The 26,412-nt window shown below is 36.6% G+C and overlaps 1 protein-coding gene across 1 annotated transcript in view; it reads left to right on the top strand.

Annotated features, from left to right (window-relative positions):
• Positions 1–19,297: 19,297 nt before the first annotated feature.
• Positions 19,298–26,412, top strand: part of LOC373187 (abl protein tyrosine kinase) — a 33,976-nt gene continuing 26,861 nt past the window's right edge. Inside the window, exon 1 of the mRNA XM_011663775.2 lies at positions 19,298–20,802. Coding sequence (XP_011662077.1) covers positions 20,757–20,802 — 46 coding nt within the window. The 5' untranslated portion in view covers positions 19,298–20,756. The remainder of the gene's footprint in view (positions 20,803–26,412) is intronic.

Genomic DNA, 26,412 nt, shown 5'->3' with positions numbered 1-26,412 from the left:
ATCTTCATGTAATGATTTGATTTAGCAAAACAGGACATGCCAATAATAAGGCAAATTCTACATGTACGTGTCTATGTTCATGCAGGCTATCAGTAAGCAATCATATCCCTACCTACCTACACCATGAATTATCAACGTTTATCTTGTATTAAATAACTGCTCCTTTGTAAACACTTGGCCAAGCTAAGAGATTATAGACAAAAATAGAAATGACAACCATGAGAGAGATAGAGAGAGAGAGACCATCTATGCCTGTGTAGCATGGGACACCAGAGGGCGCTGTTGTGTTTGCTCAACTTTAGCTGCACGTGTCTGCTTTGAGGCATGTATAATCTGTTTTATGGGAAGTATGTGCACACTGTTTTTTGATTAGTTTTGTAATTCCCTGAATACACAATAGGCATACATTTATCCATTCTTTTGCCAATGTACATAATTGCGTGTATTTACTTGTTCTGGAATCTGTACCATGAGCAGTTGATTGTGAATAGAAGGGAATAAGTTGTAATTAGTCATAAAAACCACAGGAAATTCTGTGACATGTAAACACAATGTGCAGTATGAATGTTCACTCTTAGTTTATCACAGGGACTACTACACAATGAATGTGTGTACTTGGAAATAAAGTGCTCAATACATGTGGACTTTAATGAGGAATTAGAAGAGATATGAAAGTAATCAATTATTGCTGAAAGATTCTTTTATGTCACATATTAATGATCTAATGAATCACTTTTAATTGCTGAACTCAATCAAGTCAATTTGTTGCAATTGTAGACCTCACATGCACAGGTAGCTGTTTCACTATATTCTCCAGATCTGTATTACACGTATGATAATGATAATAATAATAATATTTAATTTTTATATAGCGCTTTAAATACAAATGTCTCTAAGCGCTTTACAAATGTACGATGTGTTTGAACTGCCATTTGAAGGGAATAACTACATGTACAGATATAATAAATAGAGTGTGTATAGGCCCGGGACATGTACTTTGAGGGTATGAAGTTGAGGAGCAATTTATTTCTCTCTCTCTCACTCTCACTTTCTCTTCCTCCCTCTCTCTCTCTCTCTCTTTTTCTCTATCTTTCTCAATCTCTATGTATCTCACTCCCTCTCTCTCTCTGTCTCCTTCTCTCATTCTGCCCCCTCTCATTCTTTTCCTCAGTACCTCTTTTGTCAACTGTTTAGAAGAGGCCCTTTATAGTCATACAAATACTGTAAAACTGAACAGCGGTGAGAATTCTTCTAAAAATCCCAACATTTTATTTACTTCACAGGCCTTAAATTTCAACATTTTTAGGGCAAGGCCACTTTTCTGTAGGGTACATTCCTATATTACAGCACTAATGGGAAGAATTGGAAAGGGCACAAAAAATCTCCAAGGCCAATGAGAGGGGCATTGAGGCCAATCAAAGGGGCATCCAAGGCCATGGCCTTGGTGGCCTTGGATTAATTTAAGGCCTGACTTCATGAGTTCATATCTAAGTATGATCAGAACAAATTCAAAAAGGAAAAGAGGCATGTAGGTCTTACAAATCACAATATGACATTTATTTGCAATATTCCTCTGCCAACCAAACACTCTTTTCAGAGACTAGTCAAGATCAGTCTTCTCTTCTGAAGAATATATACTCAGGTACTCATGTGCAAGTGGAGTTGCATATTGCAAGGTTCTGCTCTAACTTGTCTTGTAGAACATTTTAATACAAGTGCAAGAGAATGTTAAGCCAGGGGAAATGCAGCGGTCTTACCTTATTAGCCGCACTAGGTATCATTTACCGAGTTTGGAGCAACAAGCCCCCAGGTGATTTTTGTCTTTCTCCTTAAAAGACAGCTGAAATTACACTCTCCGACGTCGAAATTTGAGCAGGGCCCCGAGAATAGTCGCATGGGCAAAAGAGAGTGTGCATTTGATAATGTGTAGCTAGACACACCAATGTGAGGCTTTCACATTTTAAGTGTGAATACTTCTTCATCTTCAGAGTTTAAACATATGTGCCATGGTTTAGACATTAGTAAATGTGTTTAATTAAGGAAACCAGGTAGTCCCCTCATATCTTTTCATATTGAATTTGTTCTAACAACACAGCTTTTATAAGCAGTAGTTTTTTTAATATGATGTGTTTTGTATCATCTGTATCTTTTACTTTAAAAAGATAAAGAAAATTTGGAACAAATGACTTTTTCTCATTGCTTATCAATAAGTCTCATTACAAGTATTAAGATATTTTTTGGGGGAAATATGTAGTTTCCAACTGACCAAGTGCTACCTGGACTTGTACATGTATTCAATCTTTATGAGAACATACTACTTCATAACCTATCCATGGGATATTCAATGCCTCTTCTACAGAGGCACACTCACTCTCATTATGATGTACTCTGGACCTCATATTAGTATATCCACCGGCTGTTGAAATGTATTGTTTATTCATTTATGTGCTTTCTTTCATTATTTGTTTTTGCTCCTACCATACAATCCACACTGTGGTTGTCCAATAGGGCATTCACCCCTGTCACAAATCAATGTACGAATCCACTGATCAGATTGGAGAGGACTGTTTTGAATCTCATGAATTAGAATTTCACCAAGATGGCGGATTATACTGCCATCCTGGGAAAACTTTCTGATGTGAAAGTGGGAATTTGTGTTCCTCGGGATTAGCTGCGACGGTTCCATGAGCTGTCTTGGGTTCGTTACCCTCCGAGGTTTGCCGTTGACGTGTTTGAAATCTGCGCTGCGTTATTTCCTCTCTCCGATCCTGCTGCTGTTGCCTAGCAACCCTGTTAGCCCCGGCTCTCTTCAGCTCCTTGTGTTACCTTTCATCTTTGCAATCTCTTTGATTTGAAGAGATAGATCAGTCAATTCTGGTGCTAGTCATATATATAGTCATAAGTCATGTCACATACGTACAATGTTCATGTGTCGGCTACATCATAGGCCTACATGTACATGTGTAGCATTAAATAGCTGCATTATATCTGATGATAGACATGAGGCCTTGTATACATTCAATCATGCAACAGCTGTATTTGTATTCAAGAAAACAATAAAGAAAGATATATATACATGTATGATAAGAAAGATATAGACTGATTTACTGTAAATCATTGTCATGTAAATGAAATATGATTTTAAATGATGTCAAGCTTATGATATTTTTAAAGAATGAATCATATTATATAGGTGGCAACATTTTCATCTTTTTGCTTGGAAAATGCTGCAGTTTAGAGTAGACCCAAATATTTTTCAAATTGTAGAACATGTAGAACTAGAATATGTTATCTGGATCAAAACAGCCTCCCAGTTTTATTCTTTTTTTTTCCATAGTTTAATTGTGTGCAATTAACAAACAACAAAAAATTGTGATGAAAATATGCACTACATATATTCACTATGACGTAAATTGACCGTTAGTGAATCTTAAGGCAAAACTTGAATGTTGAATCTCAGTCTCTATATTCCAAACAGTTGAGCTCTCTACAATGTAAACTGCACATACCAACACATTCTCTTTAAGCTTGATCGATCCAGCTATCAAATGCTGCGATTGTAAGTGGAAAATGTGACGTTTCTGGGGCATGGCATTTCAGAACCGGTGGTTATTTTGACTCTGCGAACTCCCTCGGAGGATACTTGATCACTACTATAAATGTCGTATTTCCCTTTACTCCCTCACTAGATTGAACAAATTGATTGGTTTCCTGCGAAGGGACCCAAGCTTATTAAATCACAACATTACGATTGCGTTCCATCTCCGCACTGCATACCATGTAGGTAACATTCAACACTAGCCTACAGTAGTTGTATCAGCTGACAAAAAGTGTCAAATGGAGGTGGATTTTCCAGAAAATGAGTACCTGTATTTGAAAGGATTGCCTTAAAGATATGATTCATGTATTTATTTTAGTAAAAGTACATCTACAGTGTCCTTATGCAACGTGTAGGTGTGGTTGCTATATTCTTCTTGTTGCTACATCAATTATGATTGTTCTAATTGTATTGTCATGCGCTGGGAGAAATATATGAATATAACTATTACCGGTAATCATATTTTCAAAAAATTCTTAGAGTTTGAATGATGGAATGATGTTGAAAGAATAAAAATGATTATAATTATACCTCATCACTGTTAACATGAACAATTTCAATGATATACAAGTGTGGACCGAAAAGTGAAGCGAAAGTGACTCGGATAAACATAAAAACTTGAAAAAAGATTTCTTAAAATTCTCATCTGCTGGCCTCTCATCCATTTGTTCCCTGCTCCTTGCCATCTAGGCATCATGATCTACATTGAACCATGACCTGTGTGTGTGGGAAACTGGACAATCAGTGTACAATTAATGGTGGTGAACTGTTCATTATTTGAAGTATATTAAACCCTTTTCTTTCCACTGAATTTGACAACTTGAAAACTATGAAGCCATACATAGACTTGTTTATTCAATTTTGACAATTATTTGTTTACCTGTCAATATTTGGCAGTGGCCTATTGTTATGCACTGGTTACAGTGACTGGTCTCCTGATAATTCTGCGCGCATGATGAATCTTTTCCTGGACAGTCTGTTGACCTCTTTTGTTTGTGGCAATTAAATTTGATTTGGTGAATACTGAAAATATGTTTTTTGAATCAAAACTTAAAAGATGTATCATGAAGATTGCAGAATGCATTATTTTCCTGCTAATACTGTAAATAAACAAACAAATATCAATCAGACAAACTGCAAACAAAATAGATGCCATGATTTTGTTTATCTGTACAGGCTAGTGCTGTACAGTGTATTCTAATGTACATGTACACCAGGGGCCCCCTTGCATAAAACTTACCATCGATGGTAACTGTGCCTTGATTTGGAAACCTTGATTTGATTGGCTGTTTATTGATTTTGCCATGTTGATTGATATTGATGCAAAGTTGCCATCAATCATAACGGTGAAAAAAATACACGGGGGCCCAAAATGCCCAAAAGAACCCTCGAAAATCACATAAGAGCCCCTTAAATTTGCATAGAGTTCAATGCAAAACAAATTTTAGATTGTTATTTTCATGCAGGCAAGGTTAAAAAGTAGCCCCCAATTTTTTTATTTCCCCCCCCCCCCCCTGAATCATAAATGGTAAGTCTTATGCATCAGGGCCCTGGATTGTTAGAATGTCAAGATTCCTGTGTTTGTTTAAATATGAAGTTAAATATACCAGTAAGCTTTTGGTTCACATTCACAATCATTTGCTTTATAACAATAGTATGAATAATTATAATCATGATAATAAAGGTAATAATAGTAATAACAAAACGACAACAATAACAACAACAACAGCAATGGTTATATTAATTACAATGATAATAATGATGATGACAATAATGAATTCAATAACAGTGATGAATAGATAGTGATAATCCTTTTTGTATAAATCTCTCCACAATTCAATTATGAATGATTTCATTTTAAGTTTCTGTACCACAAATTTAAAAGTACAGAAATAAGTGCAAAATGTAAGCACTCCTTTTTAAAAATAAAGATCAAGTTCTATTTGTGAAATATCAATTGTCTACACCACTTTGTTGACAAATTTTCCACTCTTTTTATGTCACTTTTCCTGCAGGAATATTTTGCTTATTTACTCATTCATATTTTTAGAAGCTTGCAATTACAGGACTGCACAGCATATTTAACCTAGATGTGAAGTGCACTGTAATTATAGACTTTTCGGGGGTGTACTCACGTAAACGCATTCTTTTAATCTGGTTTCCTAGAAACCACAAGTATGTTGTATTATGCCTTTATAATTGTAGTCATCAACTCTGATGAGTTGTTTACTTGAAATGCATCAAGTGTTGGCATCAACTATCATATTGTAATACCAAAGTGAAAACAAAAGTTTTTCTTAAATGTGAGTTAGTAACTAGATATTTAATGCAAGTCATGTAGATATCTATGTAACTTTGCAGTTTCACTTTCATTTTCATGTTTTTGTTTTTTCAAGCAACGTACACATTAGAAACTGTAAGTGTTACTTAAAGGTAATACAAAGTTTTGGTATGGGGTCATGAATTTGGTTTAAATGAAAATATTTGAAGCATATGCAATCCTACAATATTCAGTGACCGTTGTTCCGGTTGAAATCGAGTCTAAAGTTATGAAATTGTAAATAATAAACTCTTTATGTTGTATAGCTCCCTCTCAAGGTCAATATATTCATTTAGCTAAGAAACAATGTTTCTTGACTTAAATCGACCAATTGGCTATTCCCATTTGGAAATTATATATCACAACTGCATATTCTGAGATTTTCATGGTCGCAACTACCATAGTACGGCCGTATGCGCTATTTGAAATTTATCAAAATTTACCGGGAGCACCGGTAAATTTTTATATTCAATTTTTCTCGAAAGCAGAAGTGTTTTAGGGGCTAAATTTTCTAGTGCTTATAATACATCCACAGGGGCATCCAAATATATAAAAATTGTAAAGAATCACTATCCACCCAATTTTCAAAATTTCCCAAAACTTTGTATTACCTTTAATGTAGCAATGACAGTGCGCAGCTTGGTACTTCTCATTTGTACAAAGTTTTCAACTTATCAACCTTATCCGTGTACTCTGGATTCCTGGCTTAATTATAGAGAGTTCAAACTCACTATATTAGATTTATTGCAATTCAGACGATTAAAGTGCATTAAAGTGAGTTGTGGGAATATTTTTGTTTTCTTTTTTCATAAGGGGATGGAGAAGGGTATTAGAAGGGTGTCACATATTTGTGGGGCGAAGGGGGAGGGGGTGATAGATGTCAAACTTGCTCTTGCCGATGGCGTCACACAAAAAGACTGTGGAACGACTCCAAGATCGAGCATGAGAAATAAAATAAAATGGGATGTGATTCCATGGGAAACTCTGCGGTTCATTGCACATGTGACGTGCATGATGTGGTCTATAAACTGGTCTTGCCCATGTACACAAAGAAATCATTAACCACAATCAATTACTCCAAAACTATTTGAATAAACCCACAATATTTGCAGCAATCCAACATTCCTCGTGTTTTATGCAGAAAAGGAAAGAGAGAGAGAGATAGACTTTAGAAGGAAAAAAAAGCAAAATCCTTGTCATTATTTTGAAAGGAAATGGTCGGGTGAATACTAGCTTCCTGCGTTAGATATGTAGGATTTGAAACAAAACTACCAGATATCTCTACGTGGAAGGCAACGTAATGTTGATTGCTTGGCAATTGATAAGTTAGGGTTATTCTTGTGGATCATTAGACTATGCAAGGTGATACAATTTGGATAAAGTGTTTCATACATTTGTTGTACCTGTATCTCTACGGAATTTCAGTGGATTTTAAATTATTCTTGATATCTTGTTGACATATTCTTCTGGATTTCATTTCTTCGGTGACTTGGATTATTTGAACTTACTAATTGCATACATCATTGGGGTGATTGTACTGAGTGTAGCATACGTGGTCATCATTGTGTTTCTTGCTTTGTAGATACTAGTAGAGATTTATCCTCTTAAATGGCCATGTTAAACTTAAAATCACTCTGGAAGCAAGAGCTACAGACTGGGCGTGGTCGCTAATAATGGGAGTTCAGTGCGGGCATCCGATACAACGAGCTGCCATGGCGGCTGCCGACAAAAACCCCAAGCTTCCGCGGCTAGTCGTCTCGTCTTTTGGAAAGACCCGCGTGGCCAGCCCAGAACCGAGGAGCAGTGGATTTATTGTGATAGACATTGTTCCGCTGCGCAGGCACAGGGCACGGAGCCTGAGCCCAAATGCAGGAAAGGGAGGGTGCTGGCGACACGGGCAGGTCTTTGCAGGTAGGAATCAGGAACACTACTGCAAAGCTATTTATTTTCATGTATTTACATTGAATGAATCACAGCAACTGCCAGAAGAATAAATAATAGCAATACTATTTTTTTTCACTGAAATTTTGTGTACTGGAGGGATATTATCATATCAACATCATGGCATTTGTTGAATATACCTGAGTAGTTTATCTTGTCTATCTTGCATTCCTTAAAACCTTTTATTTTCAAAGCCTACTTGTGTTCATTATAAATACAAGTACAGTATTTATATTCATTTTACATTATATTATCACACTTAAAACCATATAGTGCTGTATAAATAATTAGCTCCACAATATCTGCCTGTATTGTACATTTGCATGAGTACAGTGTAGTGTGGTATTTTGAAGAACTCTGGTTAACCCTGCCTGCTTGGTGTATACGATACAAATTATCTCCATGCGGGGTAGTTTTGAAATGACTGCAGAGTCAAAGATTCATCAACTTGAATTTGATTGAGAGCATTGTCACACAGTTGAACCACTTCCTATTGTGTACAGTACAGCTATGTAATGGTACCATACTGGTGTGCTGCTGTAGATATACCAGTTTGTCTACCAGTGGTTTCATGTACATGTTACATGTACATACACCATAACCTAACATTATCATGTATACATATGAACAAGACCTATGTACTCAGAACCTGCTCAAGTGCAATGATAGACCATTTTCAATTTTAATTTATATATATTTACATGACAAGCTATTACATGTACATTTACAGTACCTGTTAATCTGTTATTAGTGTTTATCATAGCCAGAATGCAGATTGCATGCATTAGTTGTAATTGCAAGGTTGGACAGAAACATGGCTTGCCCTACCTAGCGTTACATTACATTTGCATTATGACTATTGAAATATGATTATCTGTAACCAGTGAATGAAAGAAGTGATGTTGGAAATTTGCCATCACCCCAATCGCACCACGCAGCGGCACTTACAAATCATCAATGTAGCCCTGGATGCAGGCCTCGTATAAGTCAGGATCTGAAGAATGAGAAAAGAATCTTCAAACAGACTCACTTTTACTTTCTTAGGTTGGTTTAATACCCTATTAACTACCGTAATGAAATATCATATTCTCAATAAGTTTATTAAAGGAATCACCCGGGAGGGGGAGGGCGGAAATGACCTACATGTACATGTATGACTGACTACGAAAAGGGAAATTCCCTTGCAAAGAATTGCACCTGTCACTGACTATAGTAAATCTATCAGCTGAGAGGCAGAGGGAGGTTACTTCTTGGCAGACAAACGTCTGCAGTCACTGATTATTCTAAATGGGCCTCCAAATGCAGTGGAGAGTAGTATAATCAAAGAGATACTACAACTACCTCTTTGGTATAATCAGGAGCGCCAGGAGTGTCACGTATGACAGACATGATCACTATACAAGAACCCACTATTATTATTATTATTATTAAAGGGAAAGTTGACCATGTTTTGGAAGCCTTCTTGCATGGAAATGAAATCTCTCTCCAGAACCAGAAGGGCGTTAACGTAGATGAGTTAAAGGTAAAGACCAGTTTTGGAAACGCCCCCCTCTCAAAAAATGAAATGGAAGCTCTTAATACCAATCATGTGAAAGAATATGTTTTGACTAATACGTGATCATACAAATTTTGTCGAGAAACTGTCTACTAATTGATATATTTGGTAAATTATTATATCTAACTGGACTTGATAGATATAACGCACGTGTCGCGCACATGTGCGTATAGTCCCATATACATCTTTCTGTGTACAGTGCTTGTAACTTTACCAAGACTGGGCCAAATTGATTATGATTTTGATGACTCCAGAACCTTGTAGTAGACACCAACAATACTTATATGCTAGATGATCAACCTTTTCTGATCGATTCCATAACGTTTCTTTCACAATACAATTGCATGACCATAACTGGTCTTTATCTTTAACACTCTTTTGGCTCCGAACAGATGATATTGAGCCATGACTGCTAAACAAGAGTCTATAAAACTACCTGCCATTACCCATTAGGCTACATGTCTTTATTATCTTTAAAGTCTATTTCTCCAAGGAGAAGCACCAAGGAAATTCAGTTTCTACATTTTAAAATTCTACGCATCAAATCATGTTACGGCCCAGAGAAAAAATTACTTTAAAAATTTGGGGGGGCTACTTTTCAAGCTTGTTTGCATGAAAATAACACTCTTTAATTTGTTTTGCATTGAACTCTATGCAAAATTTGGGGGCTCTTTTAAGACTTTTGGGGGCTCTTTGGGGCATTTCGGGGACTAATTTGCCCGAGCCCCCATGTATTTTTCCCCCTGTTACTGTTAGGGCCTGTGTAAGTTTACATAGTACTTTTGCATTATCATCATTTCTTCCTAGCTCATTCATGGATAACATAAAATTTGACCTTATTTGAGGTCATGTAAGGTCTGCAGCCTTAAATGCATCAGTTTGTCTATGATAGGTTTAGTTTAGGTTTATAACATGGATTCCATAATGTTACTATCTAGGATGAAATATTAAACCTCGGTCACAAATGCTAAGAACACGGTACAAACGATTTTCAGACAATGGAAATTTGGGAAGACAATGGAAAAATAGGGAGATTCGTACAAAATTATCGTTCGTACGAACCTTTGTGACCGTAGCATTAAATGTAGATCTAGAATTATTGCATTGGCAACTAACTTGCTTATTAAAAAAGTTGCATATTGGATTTATACATTATTGTACCAACATTTATTGATGCAACAATTTTTTCAAAATATTACATATAATTCAAGTTGCAAGTAAGACTATACAGTATATTGCATGCACATCCATAGTTTAGTATGACATGCAGTGGCTTACTGAATATACGGTAAATTTCCTGTCAGAAAAAACAAGACAATTAACAACAGTAAGTATAGGGCCTTTATGGATGGGATTATAAACTCAGATAACAAATGATCATTGTAAACAGCTCACTTTGATCTCTTACATGTACATATATGTATTATGAAATCTCTGAGACAAGATGGACTTGTTAAAGTATATGACAATCACTTTTCCTTTTTAAAATCTATAATTTCCCTCTTGATTTGATTGGTTATATCACATGTCAACTAATACTTGATGTCAACCATTGAAAGCCCAAGTGCAACACTTGATTTATGAGAGGCTTTTTGTTTTCTTTTGGAAAGCAAAACCTCAATAGATTAGTTAATTTAAGTATCATTGTGCATGTGTGTTTTCTAATTTGTATTATTATAGTTGATTTCAAGTACCTACATTTCTTTTTTTTCCCACAATAGCTACATTTACAGTGTACACTGCAACCAAAATCATTTTATTTTTCTCGCATTGCAGTGTTTTGCCAGTAGATGCACAGGCATAACAACTTCCGGGAAAAACAACGAAAATTGAAATAGAAAAAACCACCTCAGGTTTGTGGTTTCTTTTAAACGCCAGCCAAAGATTTTAGCTCACGTGGCTCTCCTTGATTCCGTGCTAACGCATGCAGGGCCCCAAAGAGTGGCGCATATGTGTACTACTCGTTAAAAAATTGATTTGAGCGAACGGTTTTGTATGGGTTCTTCCTGGTAAAAGGTAGTAAAAAAAAAACAAAGATTTTTCAAAATTGTGTTTTTGATGTGTAAATGAGCTTATTATCACATTGCATTTCCTCATTTCTCATTTCTATGACCATAGGCTATTTTGGTCGTAACCAGATACATATACTTCCTCGACCATTGTCTTAGCAATTAACCTCGTATTGTTTATGTTGTCACGTTACATGGGAAATATACTCTTGATAATGATTTAATGATCATACTCCATTGTGTGCCCTGGATATATAAGGGCTTTCAGACTTGGTCATATTGTTTTTCTTTCGTTATGTTATAAAAGGATGAAGAACTAATAAACAGTGAACCAGCCTATCACTTTTTAAATTGAAATGATGTATGGACTACATGTGAATGTAGATGTAGACAATTAAAAGGCAATAACTTTGAAATGCATAATTTGTCTGGTTGGAGTCACAAGGGCGCTAATTCATATACTTTTATTTCAATACACAGTTAACGTCCTTGTGCCTCCAAACGGAGGAATTCTAGAAATGTTTATCCACTAGTCATACAATAATTCATACATTAAAACAAATAATATTTATGTCCCATCACATGAGAAGGAGGATGAAGGAAAATGACACTGCCTGTTGATTTACCCTTTTCCCTTTCAGAATATACTGCCCTCTTTTGTTTATAAGTTAAGAAATTTGCTGGCATTAGGATGGCTGTATGTGGATGTATTAATCTTCTTCCCCCCCTTGTGTTAAAATCCAATCCTGCAATGCTACTTGCAAGGTAGAATGAAAATTTCTTGTTCACCATATGGTGCCAGGAACTATATGGGAGCGTTTCCTTGAAAATATGCAACAACCAGTGTTTATACATGTACTTGGTGCTACAAATACGAGGTACTAGGTAGGTTCCAAATGTACATTAATTCAAATATTAGAAAACTAACTTATATATTCTACATGTACCTGTTGATTTAGCTATTAATACAAAAAAAGGAATTATACCCATGAAATATCAAATAGTATTCTGAATATTTAGAATAATTGCTATCATTGTATACATTTAGCTGACATCACATATCTTTCAAAACACTAAAAAGGGTAAAGGAAAAAAAAAAATCAGGGACTGAATTAGAATCACATAAAATGCTCAAAAAATGACAGATTTAGACAAAAGAAATGGGAGTTAAGAAATCAAATTGACATTGTATATTGGAGTGAAATATTTTGATTTGTGGTTTTTCATGCAGCGTGTTTTTCTTTCCACTCTGACCCAAATTAAACACATAAATGAGGTCACGTTGGCGGCGAGAACTCAATCGTGATCCCGCATATGATTCTACCACAATTAGAGCTGAGTTTACACAGGGAATCGATGCCACCAAATTTTGTCCAGACTCTCTTGAGGTTTACTGTTAAATTGAATACTTATCCTAGATTGGAAAATTTTCATGCATCAAATCCTCTCATTTAGAAGATTTATCATTTCTGTGAAGACGTTGTGAATGAATCAAGTGAATATTTAGACTAGATTTGACACTCTTCTTGCATCAAATCATTTCTTTCAACTTTAAAGATAAACTTTAGTACTGGTAATGCGATTGCATTGTGAAAGAAAAGGTGTGGAAAGGATCAGAAACAGTTGATCATGTAGCATGTAAGTATTGGTGTGCACTGCAAGGTTCTGGAGTCATCAAAATCATAATAAATTTGACCGAGTCTTGGTAAAGTAACAAGCACTCACATAGAAAGCTATATATGGGACAACACACATGGTGTCGGGGCTAGTACTACCTTGATTTCCTTGTCTTTCTATGCTCATTACTCAGCCAGTATACATTTTCTTCCAAAATTGTTTGGCACATGTCATTTATTTGTAATGTTGAACATTCAGTGTAAGTTTCGTTTGATTCTGTGAGAATTATTTTTTTTTTTTTACCAGTACTGGAGTTTATCTTTAACTATACTTTAATCAGGAAATTAAATGTTTTCAGAAGATTGTGTGAATGAACCCTATAGTGTATAGTTTTTATTTTGTGAAAGGGGCAGTATATACATGTACCTGTATATATATACACACAGATTACTGAATAGAATTCTATTCAATTAAGGATGACAGTTTTGATGCGGTTAACTTTGTTGGCAGTGTTGCTAAAGTCTGGCGTGTATCATGCTTATTTAAACCTTGATCTGTTGTCAAAAAAGTTCATTTGAATCAGAAGGTAAATATAGCAAGCAAAATGTCCTTCTTTGAACTTTTGTTTTATACTAGTGTAACACCACAAATGTTTTTGTAATTGCAGCCAGAGAATCACTTATGATAATCTCTGACTAATTTACTTTAACAAAAAACACTAAGTAACAGTTTCGATCGGGTAGATTGATATCATTAAGGAAGTTAAATTGTGAAGTAGTTAGATAGATAGTTTATTGGTTTCCACAATATCTCATTTTACAAAGAGTGTAACATCATGTTGACAATGATTAGTTCATATTGAATGTGGAATATCATCTAATAGAAGTGATAATTAAAGCGAATGTTTGGATTGGATCACGGACCCCCCCCCCCTCCCCCACAAATAAGGATCATAAAGAAAGAAAGAAATACAAATAAAGGGAGAGAGAGAGAGAGAGAGAGAGAGAGAGAGGAGAGGGGGGGGGGGAAGCATGGGCCTTAGAGGTTCATGGAGAGAGGAGGGAGGTACATGCAGGGAGAGACAGAGAGAAAGAGTGAGGGAGAGATCTAGAGAGAGAGAGAAAAGAATGCAGAACAGAATAGATAGTCCCCTTGAAGACTTGAAATCTCTCCTCCGAGCAGAATGTGGATTTCTCGCTCCATAGTCGATACATGATGGGTAACCTCTTGACTGTTAGAGTGGCTGCTATTGATTTGAATATCATTTGACAATAGATAGAAAGAGTATCTGCAGTCTCTACCCAGATACGATTTCTTCTCGGAATGAAATTAATACATTTTCATCGATTGCCATTATTTCTTTTCTAGAAGACGTTCTGCGACATTTTATATTGTTATTGTTCTTTTTCGCATCCTCTGATAATAGTCGTGTTTTGAAAATTATCTTCCAGTAAACTTCTATCTTCTAAAATGTGCCTTCTTAAAATTTTCCAAATTGTTACATTTGTTTTCTTTAACCACAAGCCTACAGGAATCAGATGTCTCCTGTATGGGAACAAGAATTTTCATTCTTTTTGGTATAAATTATCTGTATCTGTAGGAAACTAGGAATTAATCCTCCTGATAATTAGTTACTCAAAAGAAAAAAACTAGCTCCTTTCTCAATTGAAACTTCATGATTATTATCTTCTGTAGCAGTCAATTTTCAGAGAAAAAGAAAGGCACTTTTAATCCTAAAAGAATTCAGCATTGTATCAGTTATAACTACTTCATTATTCCGCAGCATGAAAAGTTTATCAAAACTGAACCAATGCAGGAATACAAGAAGTTTTGAGCATGTGTAAGGTTCTGGTTAACATAGGAAAAGGGAAGTGTGAACATGCACTTTGATGCAATTCTGAGAATGAATTCATCCAGGAAATCTCTTTTCAAAGATGGAATTGCTCTCTTTTCTGAGATGGGATTGCATCTTATTGTTAGAAAATTGAAGTCTCATGCCGCGTGAGATGATATCCGTGCTGCAGTTCAGATCCAATCTCGTCAAACCCATACTGAATCCCAATATCTTAATCAATAGTAATCAAACACTGCCCTCCCTTGGCAGTAATTGGTCCATCTCAAGCGTGGGCATGGTATGAGGTGTTCGATTTTACGAGGCAATCTCCTCCTTCTCTTCTTTAATCAAGATGTGTTCCTTCAAATTTATTCACATCAAGCTCCCTGTATTACCACCTGGTATGCATTTTATTTTATTGACAGAATGTACTTTTTTTAAATTTCCAGGATTGACAATTTTCTTGGAAGGTAATTTTCTAACGTAATGCATCAACACAATAAGAACTGCAACAAGAACTCCATCTTGGGGAACATGTACAACTGCCTTATTACGCATTGTTCTATTATAAGGCCATTGACAAGGGGTTTTCTGTCTTAAAGTTTTGTAGAAAAATCTTAGAATTTATGGGAGTTTGTGTATTATTGGAGTCAGCTTAAGGGTGTATCTCAATGAGCGGCGATTGCTTACGAACGTTGCAAATTTTGGATTCACCGACTCTTCTGACGAATGTTGGCGAAAATCAGGGTTCGCCTCTGCATTTAGCGAGGCTTATCGATGTTGAGCGACAATTAGCAACATCCGAGCGTATGTTTGTGAAAGGCAGATGGCGACTATAAGCGACTAAGCAAATGTTATAGCGACAGTTTTTGCGAAGATTAGCTATTTGCCAATCCTTTGCCGCTATTTGTGAATTTTTGGGATCTTATGCTAACTCCTGGTACTCAATGGGTCGATCTTACGTGTATATAGGAACCATATGATCACGTAGTCGCTGGCATTGGTGAATCAAAAGGAACATCAGCGATACCATCTTACAACCATTTACAAAGGCTAACGACTGTTTTGCAAACGCGTGCAACTGGTGCAACAAGAAAAACTGTTTAGAACCTACCTCCAACATTTTACGAACCCTGGCAAAACCACAAATTCGCTACATTCGCAAGCATTCACCCTCAGTGAGATACCCCCTTTAGGGATTTATTTTTTAGACACAGATCTTAGTGTAACTCTGTAAAGAGAATCTGCAGTCTTCTTCCTTGAAAAAGAAATGTGTGTTGTAATACCTGCCTAGAAAGGCCACTTGTCTACAGTGGCCACTTCCTCTGTTTCCCTTGGGTGACCTCAGTAGAAAGGTTTAACTGCATTTGTATTTTAAGCATCATGCCCCCTGTCCACACACAGCATTTTCCGTGACTAATCATGATTAGCTATACCGTTTCGCGATAGTGATACCGTTTCGCGATAGTTTTACGACCAAAATTGTAGGTGTGGACGCTCAGTTAAACGATACGTCGTATAACGAAACTAGTCTAACGAAACGCAGGTTTGGGCATCGTTTCGAACTGAACTGAAACTCGATAAAGAATCACGCCTAATCACGGAAAATGTTGTGTGTGGACAGGGGGAGTGTAACTAGTGTAACTAACTGGCCGGGGCTTAACGTGACCTCGAGAGCGAAATGAGACCAGACCTCTTATCACTATCGCGAAACTCTATAAAGAATCACGGAAAATGTTGTGTGTGGACAGGGGGCATTTTATACGATGATTCTTTAGTGACGACGTTTCTTGTGTGTGGACATCCTGGAATTTATACGATGATTCTTTATACGACGTATCGTTATAGAGTTTCGGGATAAATTGTTTTGTGTGTGGACACGCTGTTACAAACATAAAAAAGATTGATGAAAATGCTCATTCCCTTCCTGTTGAGGGAATAGAATATTCCATAAATGGTTTATTGCTATGCCACAGGTTGATGTCAAAAAGACTGTAACCATGATTAACATCAAGCTAGGGAGTAATAAGCTATCTAGAAGTAATAAAGAGAGAATTCTGATTTATGACTGAACATCCAAGCAGGCTGTCGTGACTCTAAGACATGAAGTAAATCATTTTTATGCGTTCACATGTAGCACAAGGCCCACTGTATGTACTTGCATTTGCAAATCTTTACAATTCTTGCTTGGTTTTCCTCTTGTTTTTCCCATCTTCATTTTTTATTCAACTCTGACATGTTTGGTGTGAAGATGAGAGACGTGAAAAGATCCTAACAATTTCTTTTCAAGAGAGTTTCACCCTTAAAGGGATTTTTTAGAAATTTAAACTTTATAAGCACAGTCCAACCAGTATTGAGTATGATAATTTGAAGGTATAAAACCCTATGATAAATTGACAGAAAACAAATTAATTGTATATTCTTAGCTCATTGCTGACATGGAATTTCTAAATAACCACACTACCACATTATAGTGAGGAAATAAACTTTAAACATAAGTCTATTTTAAAAAACAAACAGAAATATGTGAAATATTCTAACAAAGAAAATGAGAAATATCATAAAATATTAGACATGTTTATGCTTTCGTCATTCTAGGCGACAAGGTACATGTATTTTTACTATTTTGCATAGGACATTTTTACGGCATTGAATGCAAGGTTCTTTGTTTGCACTATAGGAAGTTATAGGAAATTTATTTTATGTCTCTCAAAGAATTTGATAAACAGAATTGCAAAATCATTAGTCATAAAATGTATGAATGGCCACTGTCTACAAACATTGTGTGTATATATTTCATCTTGTATGTGTAACCGTGACAATGTGTGTGTGTGTTTGTGATTGGCTGAATTTGGATAGAGTTCCGTCCAGGTAGTGATCAACAATACACTAGATAAAAAAGGGGGTGTTTACCAGAGGGAAAAAAATATTGAAAGGAATTCAAGTTATTTGGAACGATTGAATTTGTTAAGGATAAGCTGTTTTTGTGCCGGAAAGGTAATAAATAAAAATATATATCTTCAATATTTACTGTGGGGGTAAATGATGTGGAGCAGAGCTTTACAAACAACTATACAAACATAACCACTTTTATAAAAGGATCTTTTATCAACATGCTTCATTTTCCTCTCTCATTTTTATGTTATTATTTTTATGGTTTGCAAATACTAGATTTCATATTTATTCAACTTATAATAGTTTGGTGCATAATCCATTCAAAATTGTTTTGAATAATAAGATAACAAAGAAAATAGAACTGACCCCCCCCCCCCCCCCCCCCTAATATGAAAAATTAGCCATTACTTGTAAACAAAGTCGAACCAAAAAGAATACATTCCCTAAGTTTGAAATGATTTTTTTTTCTTCAAGCAATTAATCTTTTGTTAAGAGCTAGATTGGCATGAATTCATATACTCCTCAACAGGTTTAGTGCCCTTATACCCTTACACATTTGATATGATATAGATTAATGGAGAATTCCAGCTCTTCCATTTTCTCTTGATACAATATTAATGTGTAGCAATATCGATACTGATGTTGATGCCAAAATAATTGAATGCCACAGGCTTTTATTGTGGATGCAAAGGTCAAATCGAGCAAGACTCCTTTCAGAAAGCACTCAAGTTTTTCGTGCCTGCCAGCTTGCATTGCAGAAAGCCAACTTTAGTGCTTGAGGAGACATGGACACCCCCAAACGATGCCCCTCTTGAAAAAAATCTGCTCCTGAATTATGAATCTCTAAGGATCCCGCTTCACCCATGATCAATATTCCTGAGAATATAGGAAATCTGTCTTTCTTACTCTGTCTACAAGAGACTCTGCCTTCCCGGGGATTGACTAGAATAGCTTCTGAGGCTGCATTCATATCAACGATTTAATCTGGGTCAGACCCGGGTCTATAATGCCTGAGTTGTCTTGAAGTTTTCTTAGCATTGTGGATTTCTGTTTGAAGCCAGAAGGGCGTTAACTCATTCCTTTGTAGCCTGGGAGACACGATGTGCTGGTTAGGAGGGGCCGTGTTTAAATATGCACTGCATGAGTAGCTGATTACATGTAGTAATTCTATTTTAATGTTTTCGTGAGTTCTTGTAATCACAGAAAGGCAATTCTTACCAGATGAATAAAAACACTGATTGTTCGTGACTACACATTAACAGTATCTGACAAAAAATATTGATAGAAAACATACTATAATTAGTTCTGCCTCGTTTTCAAATACGAGTCGCACATGTGATTTCAGGCATGTTTTCTTTTCTTTATATTTTACTAGACATACATGTACATGTAACTACTCTTTTGCTGCATGATAAACAATTAATCATGTTTTATTTTGTAAAACCTCAAAATGCAATTCCACCATCGGATTTAAAATTAGCCAGAGAGTCGTATAATTCAATGAGCAGAGAGCCATTTTTCTTCTTCATTTTTTCATTTTTTTTCTAATAAAGATTTATCAAAAGGGAGTTCAAATGAGATTTATACAAATGAGACCAAGGTAAAACCCTGGGGTTGAACTAATAGGAGATACTTTTCATAGACATTATTTGTAATGTGAAAGAGACCATTTTCTGCTTCATCTTCTGGGTCAGAGCACCTCAGCAGGCTAGGCGGGCAGGAGGTAATGAATTCAGCCAGCCTCCCGTCAGTCAGCGCAGATAGCATGCCAAATAGCATGGATTATCGACCACAGCCAAAGAGCCACCCTCTTAATCGCGCTACGCTCTCTGTCAAGCATCCATTCAAGCCGTGAGCTTACACCGAGGCTGAGCTCAGGATTGTACCAGGAGTCTTTTAGGATCACCTCTTCTCCTCCTTGTTTCCTCTCGGGCGGGGATATTTCCTTCGGGAATAGAAGATAGCAAGACTTCTGTCTTCACCATTCTTCAAGATCTTTCATCACAACACGGACATGTAAATACTCCTCAGGTCTGTCTATGTATTTGGATAATGGTTATCCCATCACAATCATCCTGGAGTCTGAGTGGTGGAGAAGCCTGATAAGGTTTTGGGAGGCAGGCTATCTCCGACCCCCCTGGGAGAGCTGTGGTCAACTGATCTAGGTCCCTCTGGAGGAATTGTTTACATCACTTTTTGTCTGAGCTGCCATCCTTATCTATCCCAGGGGTCTACTCTGACCCACTCAAACCCACTCTGGTCTGGATGACCATTGGACAGCCAGTATCTCTTGACTGGACATTACTGGTTTTAGTGTGCTATTGTGCTGTACTTATTAATCGTCACTCCAAAAATATGCCTAATCGTGGAACCATAATCTTTGACTTTTGATGTCTCGGAGATGATAACATTCTGAATTGAGAGGCACACAATAGGACTTGTGGTTTAGCTTTGAAGATTGAAGTCAGACTATTTTCATGTCTGCTGTCTGACTTGTATAGTATCTATTCAGCTTGGCTCCAGTCAGTCCATGTTTACTTTGTGTGCACACAGCTCAGAGGCACACAATGAGGTTTGGATACATCCATGGATGGGATGACTCTGCTAGCTCTGTGCTGCTTTCATTTGGGAGTTTGAGAGCTTATTCGATAATCTACCTTGACTATGAACTAGACAGTTATCGCCAATTCTAGATCAACTCATTCTTGAATCTTGCCTTAAATCGTGGAACATTCTACAGCTAGGATACGTTTTATATGATTGGATTTTTAAATCAACTTTCTTACGCTGCTGCTCTAGAAAAAAAGAAGCCACCACCATCTTCATCTTTATCAAACAGTGGAGTCTTGTCATGTACAAAGCTTTGATCTGTTCTCTGTGTGGATATCATCCTATTGCAATGGTTGGCTGATATAGTCGTTCTCATGAGAGGTTTCCCAGTGGATGATATATAACTTTTACTCTTCGGTTAATTTATCAGTGTCACCATGGTGATTTGTGAATTTTGTGCAAAGCAGCAGAAGCGGAGGAGAGGTAAGGTTCATTTAATAGCATACCTTCAATACGATTATGTTAAATACAGTGCAATTATTTTATATGTTGTCTGTGAACAATCTCAACATTACACCACTGACACAGTTTGTATATAGCACTAGTGCAGTTTTGTATTGCTCTAAAAAATAGTTGAAACTGTTACTTTTCATGAAAATTTTATTTGGAGTAAGTTTACTGAAGTATCCATGCTCTTGATAGCCCTTTAGGAAAATAATTCATGCTATTAGCATTCATAGTAAATAGATTTTCATTTTGTAATTCAACTAGAATATCATCAAAGGAAACCCAAATGGCTTATTTGATTGCCTGAGTTTTGCCTCCAAACCTTTTCCCAGCAGTTTCAAACTAGATTGGCAATTATTATTCTGTGCTACTTGAATTTAAAACATCATACAAACATAAACATAGCACTCATTGTACTGTGTGTTTATACCATAAACTTGGAATATGATTCAAGTCTTTTTCTCATACTTTGCAACAAAACTGAAAATGAGGAATTCTTGGCAGGAGAAAGAAGGTTAAATCCCCCTTAAATAAGACGATGAATGATTACGAGCAGCCGAGAGCATGCAATCTAGACTCCTTTGTCCAATCATAAGTGGGTTAGGACTGACTGCAATATTCAATTTGAGCTACAAAGCGGGGCGAGGGAGTGTCTACACGGACTGCCCCAAGCTACATTTGGATGGTTTATTAGTCTTCACGACCGTATTAAATGTAGGTTCTCGTGCTTTGGATGGAGTTGAAGTATTGAGTCATGAGAAAAATGAATATAAGTCACCCACTCGAAAGAGAAATATTGATTATTTTTCAGGTTTGATCATCAAACGGATCTTCGACTACGCGCAAGAAGGCAGTAAGCGCTATGAATTATCAATGGCAGTTACAGCCTTCTTGCTGACAGCTGACGTTATGTGGTCATTGCCCCATACTGGAGGATGAATTTTTCCACGAATCATAAATTTATCTTATTTTCTCTCTATTTAGTATAATTGCAAGAGTTAGCCTTACATCTTTGTTCCGTGCTGTCTTAGTACCTGCATGGGATGCGATAAAGGGGACTTTAAAAGACAGCAAGTAGAAAAATTGTCCAGATACCCTATTTACGAATATGAAATGTATGAAAGGGTATATCAATTATTGTAATTGTTTTAGCCTTTAGGGTAAAGTATTTATTGCAAACTAAATATTTGATTTTTATTATCCATTTACACTTGAGGTTGCTCGAGGTTGATATCAAATGCCCCCATCCTTTCATTCCAGATCAAAATGTGCACATTTAAGTGCTCTGTATACCATATGTAGGCCCTCTGATGAATGATGGTAGGATTAAAAAGCTCAAGATTTATTAATTTCTTACTTCTCTGTACACCCTTCCATAATCAACCCATTAAAGTATGAAAGTGGTACTACCCTCCTTTGCACTTCACAGATTCTTATAGCTCCTTGGGTTGAAGAGTTGTTTGCCAAGTGCATTCAATTGACGATTGGTAAATTTGCTCATTGGCCACCCATTTGAACTCAAGTTTTCAGGAATCAGTAAGCACTTGGAGACGTTGAATCAAATCTGACCCCCAAATGCCAATAAAAATTGCCTTACTTTCGGTCCTGCAAGACTGCATGAGACATATAAACTTCTTGAAAAGGCAATAAAGGCTGCAAATTTGATTCACATTGAAAATTCCATATTTAGTAATCACTAATGCCATACAAGTAGTCAATATCTTAATTGCATGCTTTGCGTTGTTTCTCCTTGTTTTAGCAGTTGCTCGCTCTCCTCCCTCCCTCCTCCTCTCCTCCCTCTCTCTCTCCACTACCTTCTTTCTTCCCCCTCTTTTCCCCCTCTCCTCCCCCATTTTCCCTTCCTCCCTTCCCTCCCCCCCCCCCCTCTGTCTCCCCCCCCCCCCCCCTCTGTCTCTCCCCTCTGTCTCTCCCCTCTCCCTCTTTCTTTCCCTCGCCTCTCTCTCCCTCCCTCCTTTTGTCCCTTCCCTCTTCCTCCCTTTCCCTCCCTCCCTTCCCTTTCCCTTTCCTCTCCCTCCCTTCCCTCCCCTCTCCCTCCCTCCCTCTCCCTCCCTCCCTCTCCTTCCCTCCCTCCCTCTCACTGCCTACTTCTCATAAATTTAGAGAGTTCAAGGGCTGGTCAGACGTAAATACCTGCTAACCCCAAGCATAGCACCTTTGATCTTGACTTGGTTTCGGTTATGAATTGTTGTTCAAGTAATTTGATCTTGCACTTTGGTATAATTCATTATTGAACTTTAACCATACAGAGGAATGGAGGACATTCACTAGTATAATTGCAGGGTTGTAATTGAATGCAATGACTGAGGTAATAATAGTGCTTGGTCTGTTACTTGGAAATCGAAAGGCGCTGTTTCACAAACAGTCAATTAGTTAATATTGTAATTAAAACCACCATTTTATTGACTCTTTATGGTGCACTAATGATTCATATGTTAGGAATCACTTCAAGTATTGGTAGTTTGATTTGTCAACAACTGAATCATAGTTGACACAACAATGAAATTTTGCAATCCTCAGTTGCCAAAAACATGACTGATGTTGCTTTGAATATTATTCATGAAAGTTTGATTTCTCTAAATTATCTGGTTTAACAGTATGTAGTTTTATTATTGCTTTTTACTAGTTATAATGTGCAGTAAATTAGTTCAGGGATTTTGAAGATGTTGACTAAGCCTTAAAAAGAGGAAATCTTGCCAAAATGACAAGGCAATTATGTGAATTTGTCATGATCTTGCAAACCACGACCAAATGTGAACATAGAGATCTTACAAATTCATGAAGATGTCACTTCATCGAAGTTTCCTCAACAAAAGACCAATTATGCACATCCTGTGCCGAAAATTGTCTTCACTTGTCCTACTAGTAAATTGCTTCAAGGACCAAATTAGCCTTAAGTCAAGGTCCATATGATCTTTATATGATAACATTTATACCAAATTAGCCTAAAGTCAAGGCCCAAGTAATCTTAGGTATTCTAATGTCTTTATTTGAAACATGTTCATAATGAACCTGTGACAGCAAGAGGTCTATTTTTGTCACCAATATCTAGTGGTTACCTAGGCCTACTCTTCTAATTACCTCATATTATCCCGTAATTCAATAAAAGTTGTTTTTGGACAAGAATTTGTTTTTCTTTATAAAATTGTTATGGCATTTATATCAGTTGATTGCTTAGTGTACATGGTAATTAGTAAACTTTTAGCAAGGCTACAAACTTTAGGAGTCCCTTAAAAACAAAAAAAAGACTTGTTTCAACTTCCAAACAACCAGGAAACCAAGTATTGTCGTCAATTTAACGCTGTCCCGTTTCTGTCGCGTTTCTCTTGAGCGTGCTTTGATCCCCCATCCCATGCGCCACTCAAACCATACTGTCAACCAACGATAGATGGCATAACCCCCAAATCTTATCCAATTATTCCCATTTCAACGATGCACGCTGATTTAAATGCGGTAATACCCCTCAAAGTTTGGCTTTCCGTGAAGGCTTAGGGAGAGCTGGTTGGAAACCGGCACATGATGGTGAGGAGTTCATCACGTTCAAGAGGAAAAACAGAGGCTCGTAATTGAGTGTTGTGATTTCCTGATGGCTATTTTTAGAAAAGCTTGCTACCAAATTAAGGCATTGATGTTTGAAATTATGCTGAATGATTACGACGGCTGGGCTGGGACTTAGGGCGTGATCAGATATGAGTATTTTTGCGCTGTGATTTCCTCTCGACAATTTGGGTGTATATACATGTAGGAATCCCACATGACGTGATTGAACTGGTTTAGACTTGAATTAAGGATAAGAAATGTTGACTTGATAGCAGTTTATAAAAGTAATCTAAGGAGCTACTGCAAAAGTGTAGTGATGGACCTACATGTACATTGTAGATATCTCTTCAGTTTTACTGTATATAAAACCAATGTCATCATTCTTATTGAGGGTTCTATAGTCCACAATTCACATTATCACTTGTATGGGGGAAGTAACCAGTTTGTTTCTTTGTATTATTACTTGAAACTGGATTTGTAGCCATACAAGAAATTTTCTTGAAAACATTATTTTGCTATCTTTCACAACATTACTTGAATGTAAACAGAACATTTGGCAATGTTTTTTTCTTTTCATTTCATAGATCTATAATTCTATATATCATGCTTGTTTTTACATGTACGCCATATTGTCTATCATGCAAATAAGGATTTGTCTTCACAGTATAATTCCACTCACGTTTCATATTGGATAGGTAGCAATAAAAGGCAACATTTGCTGAACCAAGTATGAAATTGCTATCATTCTGCACATCAAGAATTGCAGATACATGTAGATCACGGCACTTCCACTTTACACTTGATATCAACTGCTGATAGTCAGATGGGCGTTAGCTCTGTGTTAAAGTCCTGATATTGGTAAACGTCCTTATGGCTTTCAGGGGATGATTGCCCCTGCCAATCGTACACATGTACATTCTGCCTGTGCATTGCCACTCAACGTTTTACAAGGAATTTGAATCGTAAATCATGGTAGTCTGTAACAAATATAAGTGGTTGGTGTTAGGTTTATATATGTTCAATTATATTTCTGGATGCCCTTCTGACTCTTAAAGGTAAAGACCAGTTCTGGTCGTGTGATTGCATTGTGAAAGAAACGTTGTGGAATCAATCAGAAAAGGTTGATCATCTAGCATATAAGTATTGGTGTGTACTGCAAGGTTCTGGAGTCATCAAAATGATAAGAAATTTGGCCCAGTCTTGGTAAAGTTACAAGCACTGTACACAGAAAGATGTATATGGGACTATACGCACACATGCGGGACACATGCGTTTATCTCTCACAGACCAAATTTGACCAATAGATAAACTAATTTACCAAATATATCAATGAGTAGGCGGTTTCCCTCCAAATTTTTTATCATCATGTATTAGTCAAAACATATTCTTTCACATGATTGGTAATAATAAGAGCTTCCATTTCATTTTTTGAAATTGGGGCGTTTCCAATTACTGGTCTTTAGCTTTAATTGATGACCTACATGTATGTGTGCACTGTGCACTTGTATTCTGCCGATACATCGCCACATAAGCCATTCAACTTTATACAAGCATTTGAATTGAACACAGTAGTCAGTGGGCAATATTGCTTGTCGCTTTTAATGTTTTATTCTCCCTTGCGGTTCCCTCTTTTGAATTTGTGGTTATCTTCAAGAATCCTTTCTAGGACTTGTTTATTTGTACAGCGCTGGAGTCCTCTTTAATACCTTTCTCATGGCTGTCCGCAAGTACCTGATTTATTTCAAGCTTTTTGTATCTGTTGAGTTAACCACATTTACCGAGCAAATACTTTTTCAGATAAAAGGTCTACTTCAAATTTTCGTCTCCTTCAAAACGTTCTGTCATAGTTTCAGTTGCATTCAGTAGACTGCATGTATACAGCCCCAATTCTTATGTTATCTTGAAAGTTAATAGGCCCTATCTGTTAATGAAAAAAAAATATATAAGCATGTTAGGAAACTAATTTTTTCCGAGCTCTATTCATCATAAAACATGGATTCATCAATCATAGACTTGTGTGATGTTAAT

The sequence above is a fragment of the Strongylocentrotus purpuratus genome, unplaced genomic scaffold (genome assembly GCF_000002235.5).
Source record: "Strongylocentrotus purpuratus isolate Spur 01 unplaced genomic scaffold, Spur_5.0 spur5_scaffold_4, whole genome shotgun sequence".
Taxonomy (NCBI): Eukaryota; Metazoa; Echinodermata; class Echinoidea; order Camarodonta; family Strongylocentrotidae; genus Strongylocentrotus; species Strongylocentrotus purpuratus.
This window is presented reverse-complemented; position numbering and strand designations above follow the sequence as displayed.